This window comes from Chelonoidis abingdonii, chromosome 8 (genome assembly GCF_003597395.2).
Source record: "Chelonoidis abingdonii isolate Lonesome George chromosome 8, CheloAbing_2.0, whole genome shotgun sequence".
Lineage (NCBI taxonomy): Eukaryota > Metazoa > Chordata > Testudines > Testudinidae > Chelonoidis > Chelonoidis abingdonii.
In genome coordinates, this window is record NC_133776.1 from 83,478,610 (window position 1) to 83,499,126 (window position 20,517).

At 42.7% G+C, this 20,517-nt stretch overlaps 1 protein-coding gene across 6 annotated transcripts in view; it reads right to left on the reverse strand.

Annotated features, from left to right (window-relative positions):
- The window catches only part of C8H8orf48 (chromosome 8 C8orf48 homolog), a 42,808-nt gene extending 27,107 nt beyond the window's left edge, over positions 1-15,701 (reverse strand). The window contains exons 1-3 of one of the 6 annotated variants that reach the window (XM_075068776.1): positions 15,627-15,701; positions 11,348-11,446; positions 2,216-2,481 (exon numbers count right to left, since the gene is read on the reverse strand). In XM_075068776.1, coding sequence (XP_074924877.1) covers positions 2,216-2,426 — 211 coding nt within the window. In that variant the 5' untranslated portion in view covers positions 2,427-2,481; positions 11,348-11,446; positions 15,627-15,701. Of the gene's footprint in view, positions 1-2,215; positions 2,482-6,829; positions 6,942-11,347; positions 11,871-13,943; positions 14,079-15,626 lie in introns of those variants that run through there. The other 5 variants (XM_075068777.1, XM_032790091.2, XM_032790092.2 and 2 more) reach the window with 5 other exon arrangements.
- Between the last annotated feature and the right edge of the window lie 4,816 nt (positions 15,702-20,517).

The following is a 20,517-nucleotide window of genomic DNA, read 5'->3' on the forward strand; positions in this document are numbered from 1 at the left end:
TTAAGCGTAGACTTGCCCAGAAACAGGTATACAGCACAGCTGAAAACTGTCAAATCTTGCAGATTTTTTCCCCTCTTTAACAAGTATTCTTCACAAGAAAAGGCTGTCTCACTTTTTATATGTATTCCTTATACTAGTCAATTTCTTCCATATTTTACTTTCGTGCGCTGGATGATTATTCCTCTAGACATGCTGTTCTGACTGTATAACGAGCACTTTAAAAAAAAAAAAACCTTCTGCAGAAAAAGGAATAGTTTATTAAAATGTATGCACTATGAAAACAGAGATCCAGAACCAAGTCACTAAATTTAACATATCAGAAAATTCACTTAAATTCCATTATATCTGGTGCCAAGGCTGGTTGAAAAAGGAGGAGGAATGGTGTCAGGCTGGCAGCTGGCTGTGAAACTGCCAAAGAAATCAATTAAATGAGTCCTTAATATGCCCCATATGAACTAGGGTGTTTCCCAGATGGAGGGACTAGAAGAGCTGACCCCAAACAGATGGAACTAAGGCTAGAAGAAGACACTTATATAACGTGGCATGAACAAGTCACCAAGGCAAACATCATCTCATTACACAGATCTTTGGCACATTGATCTATACGGCTAAATTCTGCCCTTGGGTGCACACAATTTCCATTTAAGACATGTGAATCCAAGGGCAGAAATTGGCCTACAGTAAGCTTTCATGCCTAAATAAATTTTATGCTGGATCCTGTAGCAGTGCCAGTTACTTTCGTAGAGAGAAAGTTCAAATGTATTGTTGGGTCAGGGAGGAAAGGAAAGACACTAAGGATATGTCTATACTGCAATAAAAAACCCACAGTCAAAAACCCCCCTAAGTCTCAGAGCCCGAATCAACTGACTCAGGTTTACAGGGCTAAAAATTGTAGTGTAGTGGGTTGGAGCCTGGGCTCTGAGACTCCCTCTGTCTAGGGGTTTCAAAGCCCAAGTGCTAACTTCAGCCCCACTTTGAACGTCTACACTGAAATTTTTAGCCTTGCAGCCTGAGACCCCTAAGCCCGAGTCAGTTGACCTAAGCCAGCCACGGCTGTGCCCTGGGTATTTTATTGCAGTGTATACGTACCTTAAGGAGCATTAGGATTAAAGGCATATGTTAGCTACTGTTTTAAGCTAACACGTTTTAAAATTCTAGTTCAGATGGGGTTAACTATATCTTAACATTTGTTAGCCGGCCAAGGTGAACCCAAAGTGGGAGGCTTGGTTATGACACAAACAACTACCGCAAGTTAAAACACAACTTACTCTGTCTATATTAGTTTTTAAAACATGTTAGTTAAACCACTTTAGCTAACACATTTTAAAAATAAATTATTTATCTTAGAGTGGACAAGCCCTTACACCAAGAGAATGTGGCAGGTTTAAAAATAGTAGCTGATCAATGGCTTGAAGTCACCACTGTATCTCCCAGACGAAACAAAAGGTAGAAAAGGAGACTGCAGGAGGATGGGGAACACAACCAAAACGTCAAAGAAGGAAGATACCTATTATGTCACTTGTTTTATCCCCCTCCTTCTGCTTCTTTCACGTTACATATATTTTTTAGAGTGATAAGGTGGGTGACGTAATACATTTTATTGGAGTAACTTCTCATGGTGGAAGAGAGAAGCTTTCGAGCTACACAGAGCTCTTCTCCAGGTCAGAAGAAGAGTTCTGTATAGCTCCAAAGCTTCTCTCTTCCACCAACAGAAACTGGTCCAATAAAATATATTATCTCAACCACCTTGTCTCTCTCATATTCTAGGACCAACATGGTTACAACAACAGTACATTTTCAGATCTTTCTCCAGTCTACTTTTAAATGTCCTTAGTGATGGAGCTTCCACAATTCCCTTGGGAAACTATTTCACAGTCTAGCTATTTTTCTGAAATGGAAATTCAGTCAAGGTATCTTTAAGACCTGTTTATCACACCAATAAAACTCCAGCACGGGAAGATTGAATAAAGGCTTCCATACCTAAACACTCAATTTAGTACATTATACCTCCTCACATACTCTCCATTAAGTCTTGATTCAGCAAAATTACAGATCTGGCTGAGGAAGCCAAAGTTTTGAGGCTTCTGCTGCTGTGCACAGCAAGAAAATTGGACATAATTTTTATTTTTTATTTTGTTTTCGCTGATCTGTGCCCTTCTGTGTAATTTTAAAATTGGGTGGAAGACTGACTCAAATGCACAGAAACCTTGCGTACCTTCATCATCCTGGCTTACTGTCTGCCATACGCTTTCAGATATATCTGACACAGCAGCAGGCCACTCCAACTCCTCTGTGGAACAATAAGATTCAAACAGTTCACTCTCATATCGCCTGCAGGCTTCCTCCTCCTCCTCCTCACTGAAGGATTCAAATGTATCCTCAAAACAGTCTGAAAGAGGAGTGCTACAACTCTGGCCTGATTCCATCTACTCCTCTTCAAAGCACCAAGTATTCAATCCAGCTGGTCACCGAAGTAGAATACTAAAAATAATAATAAAAAGAAAAACTCATAAAAGATTTGATAACACATGGCTCTTAGAAAGATTCAACTGGACTACTGCTCTGTAAATCAGTACTGCAATTTACTCAGTCAAGTTGCAAATAGCTGTTACAAACTTGTGTGTGTGCATGTGTGCATGTGTGTGTGCGCACGCAAGATATAGTTCAACCTCAAAATATAAGTCTGAAATAGTTATTTCATGAATTTGCAATATATCAAAATTTAAGTGATTTTATTTTAACATCATTGCAGATGTACATACCCTATAACCTACTACTGCAGACAGGACCGGCGCCAGGATTTCTGGCGCCCTAGGCGCTGGGTCATTTCGCCGCCCCACGCGCGGGTCTCGCGGCTCCGGTGGACCATCCGCAGAAATGCCTGCGGCAGGTCCACCGGAGCCATGGGACCAGAGGACCGTCTGCAGAAATGCCTGCGGCAGGTCCACCGGAGCCGCGGGACCAGCGGACAGTCCGCAGGTATGACTGTGGCAGCTCCACCGGAGCCCCCTGCCGCCCCCCCGGCAAAATGCCGCCCCCCCCATAATGCTGGTGCCCTAGGCGACTGTCTAAGTCGCCTAAATGAAAGCGCTGGCCCTGACTGCAGATAAGTACAGCTCATTACTTCGGCCATAACTGCACTAAATGTGGCTTATCACTGTAGTTGCTCACAAAAGATTAAACTACATACTTGAAGTCAACTGATATCAAAACTACCATAAGACAATATCATTTAACTTCTAAAAATGTGCAAAACCAAACCATTTGTCAAATTAGCTAAATTTCTATTTTTTTATACTTTTCACAGATTTACAAATAGACTTAGGGCAAGTTATGAATTCCTTACTTAGGCAAAATTCCTACAAAAGTCAATGGACATTTTGCCTGAGTAAAAACAGACATCACATTTTACCAACCTTATTCATAGGAGAGCTATTCCTGGAGTAAAGGAACCACTCAATGTAAACAAGGTTGTAGCCTTAAGTAAGGAATTCAGGCTATCACCATTTATGACGACTGCCTTCTATAGCAGAGTTTTTGATAGCTCAGCTTTCATAACAAGACTTTAAAAAGAAACCATGCAATTGTGGTATTAAGAATTAATGTTAAGAATTTACACTAAATTGTGGGTAATATTTTTTCATATGAATATGAAAAAAATAACCAAGAAATTGAAATTATGTTACTGTGGATTTTTATCCCTCTGACTGGTCACTCAGAAACACACAATGTCCTTGGACTACTCAGCTTTATGTTTTGAAAATAGGAAAGAAAACAAAGTCATCATCTGCTTGATATACTTAAATTAATGGGAATTTATTCCAAATCTGAAAAAAGAAAATGAACAAACAAAAAAACCAACCCAAAAACCCAAACTGCGGGAAGAAAACAATACTCACGTACATGACTGGTCATTAATACGTTTTAAAGCATCAAATGTGCTTACTTTATCCTCTTTCATTAGGATTATGTCTTAACCATCATTTCCTCCATTCTAATCATGGAAACGCTCTGCTCAATTTAGGTACTGTTATAGCATAGCAAACAGGGAATTAGAAGCAGCCTGATTAGAGTTTTTTGTATGCCTACAAATGTCTTCACATGATAAAGTACTTACAGGTACTCTTTCTTCCCTAGTCTTTAATTTAGGTTGTTTAATAAAATATTAATCCCACATTTCTTGAGTAATAAAAACTGCCATCCATTTTAGATCCAATCTGCATTTCCTGTTCATTCATGTAAAACAGATCAGTTCCAAACTTCAAATGCCCACGTCAAATAAAAAAAGGCCAATCTCATTTAAATACAGCTCAACCTCCTATTGAAAAAAAGATTATAATTTAACAAAACAATTGTTCCTTGGAGAGAAAGTCATTATTTTTCTTTATCTGAGGCTAAAGATTCTGAGGACAGGTACTCCCATGTTAAAAATGATTTATTTTGTGAACAAAGTCTTTATAATGATGGCAATATTTAAAAACAGATTCACAAAAAATAACTCCTATAAAGGAAGAATGCTGGAATGAATGACTAAGGCCCTAATCCTGCAAATATGCAGGTGCTTAAATGTTTAAGCAAGAGTAGTCCCACGGAGTACTCAAAATATATACCGGAGCAAGATTTTCATGAATAAGGAAATCGTGGGTAGTTCGCTATCCTAGTGGAAGAGGATAAAATAAGCAAGATCAAGTTTTTAAAATGTATCCATGGCCAATTATGTATATAAATGCTGTTTTCTTCTGATAGTTTGTTTTTTTGAAGTCACCAGGACTATTCAGGTGCTTAAAGCTATGCACTAGCATTGCTCTTTACAGGATCAGGGCCTACACTTCATCTCTACACTGCATACAAACATTAAGTTGGTACAATAAAAGAGCAAAACACGGATATACAACTAACATAGTGACACACAACTAATTAGAATGCTTGAGTTTGCAATACATACATAAGGTGAAATCCTGGATCCACTAAAACCAATAGGTGCCACTGACTTCAGCTGAGACAGGATTTCACCCATATTATTTAACTTTGCATTCAGACTTGCATGTAACTGCCATCTTTGACCTCAATGGAAATTCTCCCTGCATAAGGACTGCAGGATCAGATCCCACGCAATCAATAGCTCACTCTTTTTCCCATTGATATAATTATAAAACTAAAGTGATCTTAGCTGAATACGCATCCTCCTAATGCCATAAAGCAAAAGTTTGCAACAAAGAGATTTAATTTCCAAATTATAAGTTGCATTCAATGTTCTAAGTATACTCCTAAATTTCAGCTAACATTGATCTGTGTATAGTGGTGAACAGAAGATCAGAACACAAAGGGCTTGAACTTGTTCTCACTGAAGCTAATGGCAGAACTCCCACTGAGTTCCATCGCGCAGGATCAGGGCCAAAAAAAAAAAATCTATTATATTTGGCTGAATGGTGTGACACGTTAAACTGAACCTTGTCCATATACAGGCATTTGTAATTTTTACCCAGAAATATATTTGTAAATCCATTTTATATGGGTCATGTTGCAAGCCTATAGGTACAAGATCAGAAACTTAACACCTCTCTGAAAGTGTTCTCTCTGTCAATGTTATCATGTACCTTGAACAGTTTATGTAAAAAGAAAAGTTATGGGAACTGTGTATTGATAACATCACCTATGGCATTCTGTTTCAGACAAGCTGGGTAATAATCTTTGTGATGTAAAGCCTCTGGAATTCTTTCATCTGTCCTCAATCTTAAGTATACAGTTATAACATACGTAAGAAAATATCTGACCTGACACCAAGTCACATCCATGTATTAGCTAATATCATCAGCTTGCCAAAGTAAACATATATGAGTCTATCATATATTTGAACAAACCCTACGTATCACTAAGAGCCAAATTCTGCCACTTGGGAACCCACTGACTTCAACGGCATTGCACTGATTTATGGTATGTATCCCTGAATGAAGATCTGATCAACAATAGCTGCTGCTCCTGTTCTCCCAGGCTTCAGAACACAAATGTCCATCTCCTGCAACCATGTCTGTCTTTATTTCTACTGTCAATTCTGAATGAGCTAATAATGCAAAAAAAGTTCTAAACCCATAGATAATAAATTCCTAAGATACTGTCTCAAACATTATTTTAGCAGTCAAGACAGTTCTTATAATATGGGACCCTTGAAAGTTCATATGGCAAGGAACATCTTTCCCTAAACTCTAAATGTTGTTTTAATTTTGTTGAAATATTTTGTTTGCTTCTTTTTTAAATTAAAAATAGCAAAGTAGCAGCATGATCTAGGTGTGAGGATTTGTTGGACTTAACTATGGGTCTACAGGGCATCCGGTGGGCAGTGCTTCCATGCTGCTAATAGGCAGACTCAACAATGCTACTGTCAATGCCCCATACATCCTGGAAGTCCAATCTTTGCAGGGAAGTACCACCAATGGTAGAGATGACTGGCAGCTCCACCTGTCACCTCTGATTGGCCCAGACCTACTATTTAGGCCTGGAGAAAATACCAAGAAACAGTCTGTGCATCAAGGCAAATCTCTGATCTGCTGCTGAGATAAACCCCCTTGTTCCTGCCTCCTCAGCCAGCTCTCTGATTCCTGGCTATTGACTCCAACTGGACCCTTGGCTCTGGATCCTGGCTACTGATTCTGGCTTGATCCCTCAGGCCTGACAGCATATGGCTCTAACCATTGGACTTGACTTCCCACACCCTGGCTCCTGACACTAGGTCCCAATCCACAAATCCCAGATTTACGTCCCTAAATTTGAGGTTTATGCACCTTAGTCCCAGTTTTAAGCTCTACTGCGATCTCCAAAACTCTTGACAAACGTTGCAGGTGCCTAAATTCACTCAACACCGAAGTTTCTCCCTCTGGACATGCATGCTGCTGCCTTACTCTTGGTGTCTGGATGCCTATCTCCTGCCTAAGACCCAAAGAAATCTGTTGGGATATGTAAGGGTTAAAGCAGAAAACTGGGAACTGCTGGTGAAAGAGATGGCATTAGAGAGTAAAGGCAGGGGAAAGCACTGCTTCTGTGCTTGCCAGACAAACTGAAGGCATCTTTCTGTGACTGATAGATTTAGGGCTACCCCTTTCCTCTTCCTTCTCCTTGTTAAGGGTTTGATAGGGTTGCAGCTGCCTGAGGAATGTGGGGATCAAAAGGATGCCTTTTTGGGTAAAGTAGTGTTACCTCATTCTCCTTTTCTTTCTCAGCTACACAGGCGAGTTTGGGGTCCCTGCAAACTTCTGATCCAAGGAGTTCATGACAACAATTATAGCAGAAAAGTGTATCTTCAAGTAAAATTTATCAGTAGACTATGTTAATGAGGTAAATAGTAATCAGGGGCAGGGATAAATATTTTAAGTATAGTGTTATCAATATTCATTGTATGGGTGTTCATATTACTCCATAAAGGTTTTGGGGGTGTTGTAATAAATGTAGAAATTTACACACTAATGTAGATAAAAAGAGTATGGTGTAACTAATCTAGTGCTTACTGGACAATTGGGTCCAGGGGAACAAGTACCGCAATAAAGAAGCCCATCTACTCAAATCCGCCTGTGGGTCAGCCTGGTCTTCTTCCAACAAAATCCACTAACTGGGGAAGTAAAGATTTGAAAAAGGCAGGTCTACGTGATTGGAGACTCCTTACTGAGAAGAACAGACAGGCCTGTAACTAGAGCTGATCGGGAGAACAGAAAGGTGTGCTGTCTGCCGGGTGCTAAGATACAGGATGTGGACCTGAGGCTGAAAAGGATCCTAGCGGGAGCGGGAAAGAATCCGTTGATTGTCCTTCATGTGGGAACGAATGATACGGCTAGTTACTCGCTGGACTGTATAACCCTGAGCAGTGGGCAAAGGCTCCCCAGCAGAGTCAGGAAAGAATCTCATCAGTAACCTGAGCCCATCCCATCCAACCACCTCGCACCATGAGCAACTATGCATGATATCCAAGGACAGCCAACTCTAATCATATCATCACTTCATAAACTTATCAAGCTAAGTCTAAAGCCAGATAATGTCTTTTGCCCCATAGTGACAACCACTTTCCCCTCCGAAGGCTGTTCCCAGAACTTCTCCTCGAATGGTTAAACCCTTCGTACTAATTTCAAGTCCTAAACTCCTAGTGTCCAGAGTTGTAACCCCACGTCCTTGTTCTACATAAGTACTAAGCTAAAATAATTCCTCCATCCCTAACGTAATCCCCCTGATAATATTTATATAGAGCGCATATCCCCGGAGTCTTCTCTTATGGCATAGGGCAAACAAGCAAGCTCTTGAGTCTCACTTCATACAGGCAAGGTTTTCCAATTCCTACGGATCACCACAGTAAGCCCATCTCTGAACTCTGTTCCAGTTTGAATTCATCCTTCTTAAATACTGGGAGAACACAAGAACTGCACACAGTATTCCAGTGAGGTTCTCAACCACGCCTATACAATGTACTAACACCTCTTATCTTGCTGGAAATACCTACGCCTGATGCCAACCCAAAACCGCATTTGCTTTTTTAACAGGCCAATAATCCGCATTGGCGACTCATAAGTAAACCGTGCGATCATCCAATACCCATCCCAAATCCTTCTCCTCCTCTCGTTTTCCAACTGATGCGTCCCCAATAGTATATCTAAATTCTGAATATTAATTCCCTACAGGCATGACCTGCACATTTTCACTATAATTTACATCCCATACATATATGTATGGGATGTAAATTATAGTGAAAATGTGCAGGTCATGCCTGTAGGGAATTAATATTCAGAATTTAGATATACTATTGGGGACGCATCAGTTGGAAAACGAGAGGAGGAGAAGGATTTGGGATGGGTATTGGATGATCGCACGGTTTACTTATGAGTCGCCAATGCGGATTATTGGCCTGTTAAAAAAGCAAATGCGGTTTTGGGTTGGCATCAGGCGTAGGTATTTCCAGCAAGATAAGAGGTGTTAGTACATTGTATAGGCGTGGTTGAGAACCTCACTGGAATACTGTGTGCAGTTCTTGTGTTCTCCCAGTATTTAAGAAGGATGAATTCAAACTGGAACAGAGTTCAGAGATGGGCTTACTGTGGTGATCCGTAGGAATTGGAAAACCTTGCCTGTATGAAGTGAGACTCAAGAGCTTGCTTGTTTGCCCTATGCCATAAGAGAAGACTCCGGGGATATGCGCTCTATATAAATATTATCAGGGGGATTACGTTAGGGATGGAGGAATTATTTTAGCTTAGTACTTATGTAGAACAAGGACGTGGGGTTACAACTCTGGACACTAGGAGTTTAGGACTTGAAATTAGTACGAAGGGTTTAACCATTCGAGGAGAAGTTCTGGGAACAGCCTTCGGAGGGGAAAGTGGTTGTCACTATGGGGCAAAAGACATTATCTGGCTTTAGACTTAGCTTGATAAGTTTATGAAGTGATGATATGATTAGAGTTGGCTGTCCTTGGATATCATGCATAGTTGCTCATGGTGCGAGGTGGTTGGATGGGATGGGCTCAGGTTACTGATGAGATTCTTTCCTGACTCTGCTGGGGAGCCTTTGCCCACTGCTCAGGGTTGGCTCGGGAGCCTTTGCCCACATGCTCAGGGTTTTTAGCTGATCGCCTATTTGGTCAGGGTTTAGCTGATCGCCATATTTGGGGTCGGGAAGGAATTTTCCTCCAGGGCAGATTGGCAGAGGCTCTGGAGGTTTTTCGCCTTCCCCTGCAGCGTGGGGCATGGGTCACTTGCTGGTGGATTCTCTGCTTGAGGTCTTCAAACCACAATTTGAAGACTTCAATAACTCGGACATAGGTTAGGGGTTTTTATAGAAATGGATGGGTAGGTTCTGTGGCCTGCTTTGTGCAGGAGGTCAGACTAGATGATCATGTTGGTCCCTTCTGACCTATGAGTCTATGAGTCTACCTCTTAGGTGAGTACTCTAACCACTGCCTATATGGTATTCTGATGTGGGGACTCCCTCAATCTCTCCTATTGACACTGTTCCAATGTCTCTAAAGAAAGAGTGAGTGGGTTAAGGAGGACTAGGGACTGGACTTTAGTCTCCCATTTCCCATTTGTGTGCCCTCACTTCTAGGCTACAGAGTCAATCTCTCTCTGCCCCAGTGACTGTTTCACTGTAAATAAATACTTAAATAGTCATTAGACCAGAAAAAGAGTGAGAATGCCTCTGGGTATGGCTACACTGCAACAAAAAACTCAAGGCATCGCATCCCAGAACCGGGATCAATTGACTAGAGTTGCAGGGCTAAAAATAGCCATATAGACATTTGGGCTCAGGTTGGAACCCAGACTCTGAGACACTCCTCTCTCTCATTGGGTTTCAGAGCCTAGGCTCCAACCGGAGTCCTTTGTGCCCATGTCAATTGACCCAGGCTCTGAGACTTGGTGCTGCAGATATTTTTATTGCAGTGTAGATGTCTCCTCTGTAGCCTGGTGGGTAGGAAGTCAAGGCGCCTAACTCAAGCTTTGTGGATCACAGTGCTGTTCCTGTGACTTTCTAGGTGCCTAAATGTTAGGCACCAAGATGCTGTCTGCTACATTGCCTAAGTCCCTGTGGATCTGGGCCCTACCGTCTACAGCAGGATTCCTGGCTTCTATTTGCAGTTCTGTATGCTCAACTCACTGTGAGGTTGGTGAAAGCCAGATTTTCAAAAGGTATTTAAGCACGTAAAGATGCAGTGGGATTTTCAGAAGTGCCAAGCAATTTAGGCACCAAACTAGTATTAATTTCAATTGGTGTTAGATATTTAATCTGTTTAGGTGCTTTTGAAAACCCCACTTAGGCACCTAATTGGATATTTAAGCACATAAATACCTTTTAATATATAGCCCTTATGGGCAGATTTTCAAAGATGCTCTACTTCAACTCCAACTAACTTTGACAGAAACTTCCAGTACTCAGCACCTCTGAAATTAAGCCCTAGGCTTTGGCCTGCCTATCTGTAAAATATCACATATAGAGGTTGTGAGGCTCAGTTAAGGATGGTTTGTAATTTATTAAGCTTTAAGAGCTACTTATGGAAATACAAATTAGTGTTTCACAGCCTATTATCTACTGCATCTGTTAGTGACTGCCATAATGATGAATAGGTTATGAAGGTAAGAGGCTAGGGTCTCAATGTCAGATTGTAAAAGGGTTTCTATTTTGCTTTTAAGCTGGTTCAACAATCAAAAGAACTTTCTGATCTAAACTTCTAATATTAATAAACATTGATATAATTCTTCTGCTTGTTACAGCAGCATTAATGCAGGATTGAAACTGGTTATTGAGTTCAAGCCCAGGGGAGGATAACAATAAGAAATGCAAGCTGGGAGTCAATTAGTACTCTGACGCAAACACTTACCTAATATCTTGGTGTTAAGGGAAGCTTCAGTCACAGCAGGCATAGAAGGTAGAAGGGGAAGGAACTGGAGGAATTCATCAAAATGATGGATTGGGTGAGCTGGAACCATTTCATAACATCAGATTAACCAACATCACCTTGTCTTTACAATACAAAATGGTAAGGTACTAAACAAGCTGAATTAAGTATTAGCAGCAATTTTTCACACAAGGCTGGAATATAGTGGAAAGCCAAAATTACAGCTAAACAGACTTCAGACCAAATTAGATGTGCTCCTACTACAGCAGGTCTTGTGCAAAATAATGAGGATGTGGCAGATATGTACTTGCTTTTGCAAACAGCAGGCTCAATTCTCTATTGAGGGTTTTGGGAGAGAGGAATCATGGAGGTGATATGGTTTGAAATGCTCTGTGGTAACTCCCTTGGCCAGCTACAGAAGTGGCAACAAAAGGTTGCTGTAACATGAGGCCAGAGAACATGGGAAGGATTCTAGAGGAAAAGAGGTGCTCTCTTCTCTCTTTGTAGGCAGTAATTCACACTCCAAATGGACCACCACATTCTCAAACTATTTAAAGCACTAGCAAGTAATATCAAGGAAGAAACTATTCTCTATGTAGATTAGTGTTTGAAATAGAGAAGAGCTTTACAAAAAATATTCTTCCTGCACAGGAATTAAAAGTTTTTGAATGTTTCTATCACAAAGTATAATACTATAATTGATATTTCTCATTTGGAAATTGATTTCACAAACCACAGGTTCTGAACTAGAGCTATTCAGGAAATTTTTGATTTAATGTTAATTGAAAAATATTGATTTGTTGAAATCAATTCTTTTTGCAGGAATGTACCAGCTTCAATGAAACATTTATCAGGAAAGGTTTCTCCCATCCAAGATGGAATTTAACCCCAGAATAGTCAATTGCCCAGTGATTGGGCTACTCACCTGGGATGTGGAAGATCCTAATTCAAATCTCTGCTCTGTGTAATTTAGATCAGGACTTGAACCCAGGCAGAGCAAGGATTTGAACAAGGATCTCCCACATACCAAATAAGTAGTCCCTTAACCAGTGAGCTATTAGCTAATGGGGGAATGAGGATTTCTTGTTCTTGTTTTTCACAAAAAGCTTCTAAATGATTCAAGTTCATTCCTATGCAGAACAGGAAAACGGTTTATCGCCCAGCACTATTCTGGACATCTTTTAGCAACACTGTTCTGTTGGCACCAGCATCAGGACCACTTGCAGTCTTAGCAGCAGTATGTTTCTAGTGATGAACAAATGTCAGCAAATTAACTTGTGCAGTCAGACTAAGGCTATGTCTACACTAGCACTTTTGGCAGTATCGCGTATGTCGCTCAGGGGTGTATAAAAACCACCCCTCTGAGCAATATAGGTTACACCGACAGAAGTACCAGTGTGGACAACACTATCTTGGTGGGAGAAGCTCTCTTGCCAACATAGCTACTGCCACTTACTGATGGTAGCTTAACTATGTCATTGGGAGAGCTCTCTCCCATATGCACAGAGGAGCTACATGAGCAACTGCATAGCTGTGCTGTTGTAAGCTCGCTAGTGTGACATGGCCTAAATGTGTTCTGCTTGCAAGGTATGTAACTTGTTAGATGGAAGGGAACAAAATGTACATCACTCATTTCAGTCTACTTCCTAACAATGGTCCATTTAGCCCAGTATCCTGTCTTCCAACACTGGTCAGAGTCAGCTGCTTCAGAGGCAATGAACGGAACAGGGCTATTTATCGAGAGAGACACTCCCCATCAGCTGCTGCTAGTCCCAGCTTCTGGCAATCAGAGGCTTAGGAACACCCAGAGAGCATGGAGTTACATCCCTGATCATTTTAGCTAATAGCCACTGATGGACATAATCTCCATGAATTATCTAATTCTTTCTTTAACATACTTTCGACCATCACAACATCTCATAGCAACAAGTTGCATAGGTTGACTGTACATTGTGTGAAGTACTTCCTTATGTTTGTTTTAAACCTGCTGCCTATTAATTTCATTGGGTGACCTCTAGTTGTTGTGTTACGTGATGGGGTAAATAACACTTCCTTATTTACATTCTCCACAGGATTCATGATTTTTATAGACCTACATCATATCCCCCCTTACTTGTCTCTTCTCTAAGCTGAATGGTCCCAGTCTTTTTAATCTCTCCTCCTACAGAAACTGTTTCATACCCCTAACCATTTTTGTTGGCTTTCTCTGTACATTTTTGCAATTCCAATATATCTTCTTTGAGATGGAGTGACCAGAACTGCACATGGGCGTACCATGGATTTATACTGTGGCATTATGATATTTTCTTCTTATCTATCCCTCACCTAGTGATTCCTAATATTGTTAACTTTTTTGACTGCTTTCCCTTTTCCCTTGGGACTCTAGTAGTGATCTCATCTTCTTTCAGAATACTCCCTAATTTTATGGCAAAGGAAGGTTTTACAAAAATCACATTTTTGTTTATTAGGCTTATGTCACATAGAAATAAGAGCTCATCACAGAAGTTCACAAACACATGGAAAACTGGTAACTCACTGTGCATAAAAGTGTTCTTTAAAAAAAAAAATGCAAAGGTACTATGTGGTGAGTTATGGAGGCCACGGCTTCTCCTTGTGTGATATTGGTGACATTGCACCTGGAATAGTGTGTACAATTGTAAACACCCCAATAGAAAAAAGACAGTGACAAAGAGCAGAGGAGGCTACTTGTGATCAGGACAGGGACGTGCCAGGATTTGGTAGTACTGCCGTCAGGAATGGGGATGCTTTCTACTGGTTAAGTTGGTGTTCTAAGTTACAATCAAGAATATAATGGATGTAGGGGATGTTTATCATTAAACATTTCTGCAACACTTAGCACCCCAGCCTGAATTATGGCTGCAGAACTGTTTGGCAGTGAGGAGGTGGTTGAGAGGCAACTACATTAGGCATTGTAAGAAGGTTTGGCAGCTGAGAATAAGAGGGAAAAATAGAGTTGGGGGCATGTCATGTGTTTCCTTGACACCCCCATAATCTGTCAGATAATCTTTTCAAATATTTTTCTCCTATGTGTGGAAGGGAAAATAACCCCTATATTTGCATGTAATAACAGCTACTAAATTGTCACTGAAAAATACATATTGGGGATCTAAAATTCTGATTACTCGAATTCCACCTGCAGTTCTTATTAGAAATACAAAGGCAGCTATTAAAAGGGAAAGAAAAAGATAGTATATATTGTTATGCACTGAAATGTTCATTCTCCGGGATCCTAGAGCAAACTATAAGGGGATTGCTTTCCTCCTGACTGAAAATGCAGCTAACTCTGGTGGGGAATAGGGCAACTCACAGCTAAATTATCCAACATTTTAGAACATGAAGTGATCAGCACTGTACTCAATTGAAACTGAAGAGGAAATGCTGGGAGGCAGAACCCAGAAACTCAAATTGGAAATTGATCAGGAATACATTGGTGTTACCATCCCAATTCTTCCTAAATGAGCTGAAAGATCTTTACATGGCATAAATATTCCTGAAAACTGGAGAAAAGCACACAGAAAGCACTTTACTGGAGGAAAATAGTGAAATACAGCAAGGCTGAGGAGAGGAATTCTCAAGCTCAGGATAAACTTCAGGGCCTCCCACTCCATGTAACCAAGCAGCCTACATCCAGTTGCTGCAGAGTGCAGAAGAAATAATGAATGTGGCCTGCTACTCCAATCCACTGCTGGACCTAGACCAGCAGTGTGTACTCATGCTTTGCATTAATGCTCTGGTGCACATCCCATCTTGCTCACACCCCCTTCCATAGCAGCACTTCTAGGACACACTGAAGGACAATACTACAATGAACAGCCAAGTGCTAACACAACTTCCTGCAAGCTGGAGTATTGCCTTACCATTTTCTAAGCCAGGCTTGCTCCCACAGGGCACGAGAGATGCAAAAGGCCAGCAGTTACTGTGTCAAAGATGCAGCCAATGTTATTGCAAAGGCCGCTGCACTAAAATACCCCCTCCGCTAGCAGAGGAAGACACACCGGGGAGGAGCTCTGTGCGCCCCCCACCCCAGCACGGGGAGACCCCAGAACCCGGCGAGGGGCTCTGTGCGCCCCCCCCCCCAACACGGGTAGACCCCAGAACTAGGAGGGGCTCTGTGTACGTCCCCCACCCCGGAACACGGGGAGACCTCAAACCGGGGAAGGGGCTTTGCGTCGCCCCCTCCCCCGCACGGGAGAGCCGCTCTGGAGGAACGAAACTCCGAAGGGGGAAACCAGCGCCTCACCTCCTCCTGCAGGCCGCTCCCGTTGCCCAGGCAGCCAGCCCGGCCTCTCTCCCCGCCCCGGGCGCAGCGGCGCCTCCCCTCCCCAGAGCCCGCACTTCGGTTCCGAACGCGGCCGCTGCCCCCGGCTCTCTAGCCTGCGGGGAGGGGGCCCGACTGGCTCAGCTGCTGCGGGGAAGGGGGCGCGGACTCCGGGCCTGCCAGTGACGGACGGTGAAAGCGCCGAGGCGGCTGGCTGGGCGCGGGCTCAGCTGCCTCAGCTAATGGAGCTCAGCCTAGGGCTGACCCCTGCTAGCTCAGGGGTGGTAGGAGTCCCCAGGGCCGTGTCCGTACGTAAGAAGGGCCCTATTGTGTCAGACCAAAGGCCATTCAAGCCCAGTAGCCTGTCTACCGACAGTGGCAAGTCTGGAGTTGGCTGATGGTGCAAACCCACCCTTTGTTTGCAGGGAGACTTAGTCAAGACAAAGCGGAGGGATGCCAACGGGGAGGTTGGGATGGGACAACAAATACCCCCAGGTGCTGGATTTCCCAGGGCCTGGCATTCTGCCTCCCACAGTATGTCACTGGTGTGTTTTGTCTTGATCTGTGCTTGGCTTGCGCTGTTGGGGTCTTGTTTGGACTGTGAGATCTTCAAAGTAGGGACCTCGTGTTTGGCTAGCATTGGGCACCTTTTAGCACCCTGGGGCCCTGGTCTTGAAGAAGCCTTCTGGGCATTGCTGTAATACAAAAAAATAATGTACAAAAGACAGGTTAGCCACTGCAGATCAGGAGGCACAGTGTAGCTAATGACTGCATAATTGGAGAGCAACAGCAAAGAGCAAGATGGAGATGGATAGGCAATACTTTGGAGCAATGGTTCTTAGGCTATGGTCTGCAGAGCATTTGGTGGCACATACTGAGAGCTGGCTGCTCAAGCTGTGCTGGCCCTTCTCCTTTCTACTCAGCCTGACAAATCAAAAAAGCAACACCTGCATTAAATACTTTCCTCATATTTTCCATTTGTGAAATTGCTTAAGATGCTACATAGATTTTTGTGTGATTGTGAATGGGAGGGGAAGTAATCCACATGACAGAAAATGAGAGTTGGTGGTGTGACAGTGAAAGGAGAACACAAGCACAGTTGTGGTCCACTGTGAGAAAATGAAAAAAAAATTATATTCAGAAAGGTCTGCCCTCTATATCAAGAAAATTTGTACCATGTGCTAATACATCTCTAATCCAAGGATTCACCTGTTTATTTATTGTTGTAGTTCCATCTCAGGAGTTTAGTGAAGCTAATAGCATAGTAAGATTCCAAAATGAATATGAACACAATTTGGAGTAATTTAAGATAGGCTTCCTGTTTTCATGCTTGGGACATAAATGATCACCATCTTTGGCCAATCTTTTCACAGTTTCTTCCAGATCACTAATTAAAATATCAAATAAAACAAAAACTGATATATCGTTACAGTTCACCACAATTCAACACTTTCTCATGTCTCATTACCCATTTTTATGAAAATAGGTAATGACTTTAGGTTACTGACTTGGTCAGAATTTGAATTGATTTTCTAGAGATTAAAGATTCTGATGTTTCATTTCAATCTCCTGATCCACCCAATCCCTTTTAAATTCATAATTTTGGTGCATGAAAAATATATTACTCTAACAGGTTTATTCCTTTGACATTTATTCAGGGAAAGTATTGTCTTCACATTTGAGTCATTTGGAGTTCAGGATACATACAATTCTTTTTTTTTGTTTTTTGTCTATCTTAAACAGGTCAGTTTATTGTTGTAATGTACCATTTGATGCCTAGAAAGTTCATATTTTGAACAGCATATTGTTTGAACTGATATTTGTTTCTAAACGATATGAAGATGCTAATGATGGCCCAACCCAGTTATGTCAGAGGATATTAAGATTTGCTACCACTAATGTACTGGAGTTGTTTCTATACAGAACCGTAAATAGTGTTGTGTGAGAAACACTGACAGACTTTTACTGCAGCCCATCTCTTCATCATATGTTATATTTAAATATAACACAATTGTTGAATGTCTTATGTGACAGACCCAGAACAGTTGGGTACAACAAAGAAGTAGAAGGCAGATATACTCTCTACTGGATTAGCAGTTTTCTGTTCCTGACTAACCAGAGCAGGGGCTGCTCCAGACTAATGAGAACACCTGACTCCAATTAACCTGCAAATAATCAGGTGAGTCCATTAAGGTAATGTGAACACCTGACTCTAATTAAGGCCCTTTTAATACTATAAAAGGGCTTGCTCCAGTCAGGCTGGCAAGAGCTAGAGGAGAGGAAGGGTGGCTGAAGGGCTGATTAATGAAGACAGCCTTAAGCAATTGATAAGGGAGCCCTAAAGTAAGGGTGAAGAAGGGAGAAGCAGGAGTGCTGTGGGGAAGTTGCCAGAGTTACTACATTTCCCTGAGCCGTGAAAGGTTGGTTGCCAACAGCTGCTACCTTTAGGGTCCGTGTGCTGCAAGCCGGAGTAGAGGGCAGGCCTGGGTTCTCCCCCAGCCTGCCACTACAGAAACACCTCCTGGAAAGGGAAGATAGGCCCCTGTCAGGACAGGAGGGTAAACTGTTCTGAAATAAGCCCTAGGGACAACAGAGACTGTGAGAGTTCTCACCAACCTCCTCACTGACTTATGATGAAAAGGGCTCAGTAGACTATAATCCTGGCCCTAGAGTGAGAAGAGCTATGTGGAGGGTTGCAGTGAGCCGCTAAGGCTAGCATAAACCACCTAGAAGAATGGGACCCAAAGGGACAAGGTCGGAGCCCTGCCACACTTAGTATAGGCAAATGCTTTCTGATGCCTCCATCCACTAAGGGTACGTCCACACTACGAAATTAGGTTAAATTTATAGAAGTAGATTTTTTAGAAATTGATTTTATACAGTCAATTGTGTGTCCCCCCACTTAAGACCATTAACTCGTCAGAGTGCGTCCACAATACCGTGGCTAGCATCAACTTCCGGAGCATTGCACTGCAGATAGCTATCCCACAGTTCCCGCAGTCACCGCTCCCCACTGGAATTCTGGGTTGAGCTCCCAATGCTTGATGGGACAAAAACATTGTCGCTGGTGGTTCTGGGTAAATGTTGTCAACACCCTCCATTCCCCCTGTGAAAGCAATGGCAATAAATCTTTTCTTGCCTTTTTTTCCTGGGTTACCCCTGCAGATGCCATACCACAGCAAGCATGGAGCCTGCTCAGCTCACCATCTCCTTATGTCTCCTGGGTGCTGCCAGACGTGTTATTGCATTGCTACGCAGCTCATTGCTTTTGGCAGCAGACTGTGCATTACAATTGGTAGCCATCGTCGTCATCTCCTGGGTGCTCTTGTAGCTGACCTCGGTGAGGTCGGTCGGGGGCACCTGGACATAAATGGGAGAAAACAATGGCCAGCAGTCGTACTGCACCGTCTTCTGGCAAGCAGCCAGGAGACACTGATGGCTAGCAGTTGTACTGCACTGTCTGCTGCCAGCCTAAGATGTACAAGAGTGATGGAGTGGATCAAAACAAGAAAGAGACCAGGTATGTTTTGTATTCATTTGTTCCCTCCTCCCTCCATGAATAGTAAGGGGAGGGATAGCTCAGTGATTTGAGCATTGGCCTGCTAAACCCAGGGTTGTGAGCTCAATCCTTGAGGGGGCTATTCTGTGACAACCCTGTAAGCCATGTTATCAATTGCCCCTCCTTCTGTCAGAGCATCAGCAGAGAATCGTTTCACACCTTTTTTCAGCGCAGACGCCATAGCATGGCAAGCATGGAACCCGTTCAGATCATCGCCGCAATTATGAGCACTGTAAACACCACGTACATTGTCCTGTAGTATATTCAGAACCTGCTAAAGCAAAAGCAGGCAAGTAGGTGACAGCAGCGTGGTGACGAGAGTGATGAGGACATGGACACAGACTTCTCTCAAAGTATGGGTCCTGGCAATGTGGACATCATGGTGTTAATGGGGCAGGTTCATGCCATGGAACGTCGATTCTGGGCCCAGGAAACAAGCACAGACTGGTGGGACCACATAGTGTTGCATGTTTGGGATGATTCCCAGTGGCTGTGAAACTTTCGCATGCGTAAGGGTACTTTCTTGGAACTTTGTGACTTGCTTTCCCCTGCCCTGAAGTGCAAAAATACCAAGATGAGAGCAACCCTCACAGTTGACAAGCGAGTGGCGATAGCCCTGTGGAAGCTTGCAACGCCAGACAGCTACCAGTCAGTCGGGCATCAGTTTGGAGTGGGCAAATCTACTGTGGGGGCTGCTGTGATCCAAGTAGCCAATGCAATCAAAGAGCTGTGCTGATATCAAGGGTAGTGACTCTGGGAAATGTGCAGGTCATAGAGGATGGTGTTGCTGCAATGGGGTTCCCTAAGTGTGGGGCAATAGATGGAACCCATACCCCTATCTTAGCACCGGACCACCAAGCCAACAAGTACATAAACTGAAAGGAGTACTTTTCCATGGTGCTGTAAGCACTGGTGGGTCACAAGGGATGTTTCACCAACATCAACATTGGATGACCGGGAAAGGTACATGACGCTCGCATCTTCAGGAACTCTGGTCTGGCAGCAAGGGACTTTCTTTCCAGACCAGAAAGTAGCCGTTGGGGATGTTGAAATGCCTACAGTTATCTTTGGGGACCCAGCCTACCCCTTAATGCCATGGCTCATGAAGCCGTACACAGGCAACCTGGACAGTAGTCAGGAGCTGTTCAACTATAGGCTGAGCAAGTGCAGAATGGTGGTAGGATGTGCATTTGGATGTTTAAAATCGCGCTGGTGCTGTTTACTGACTCAGGTAGACCTCAGCAAAAGCAATATTCCTGTTGTTATTACCTCTTGCTGTGCACTCCACAATATCTGTGAGAGTAAGGGAGAGAT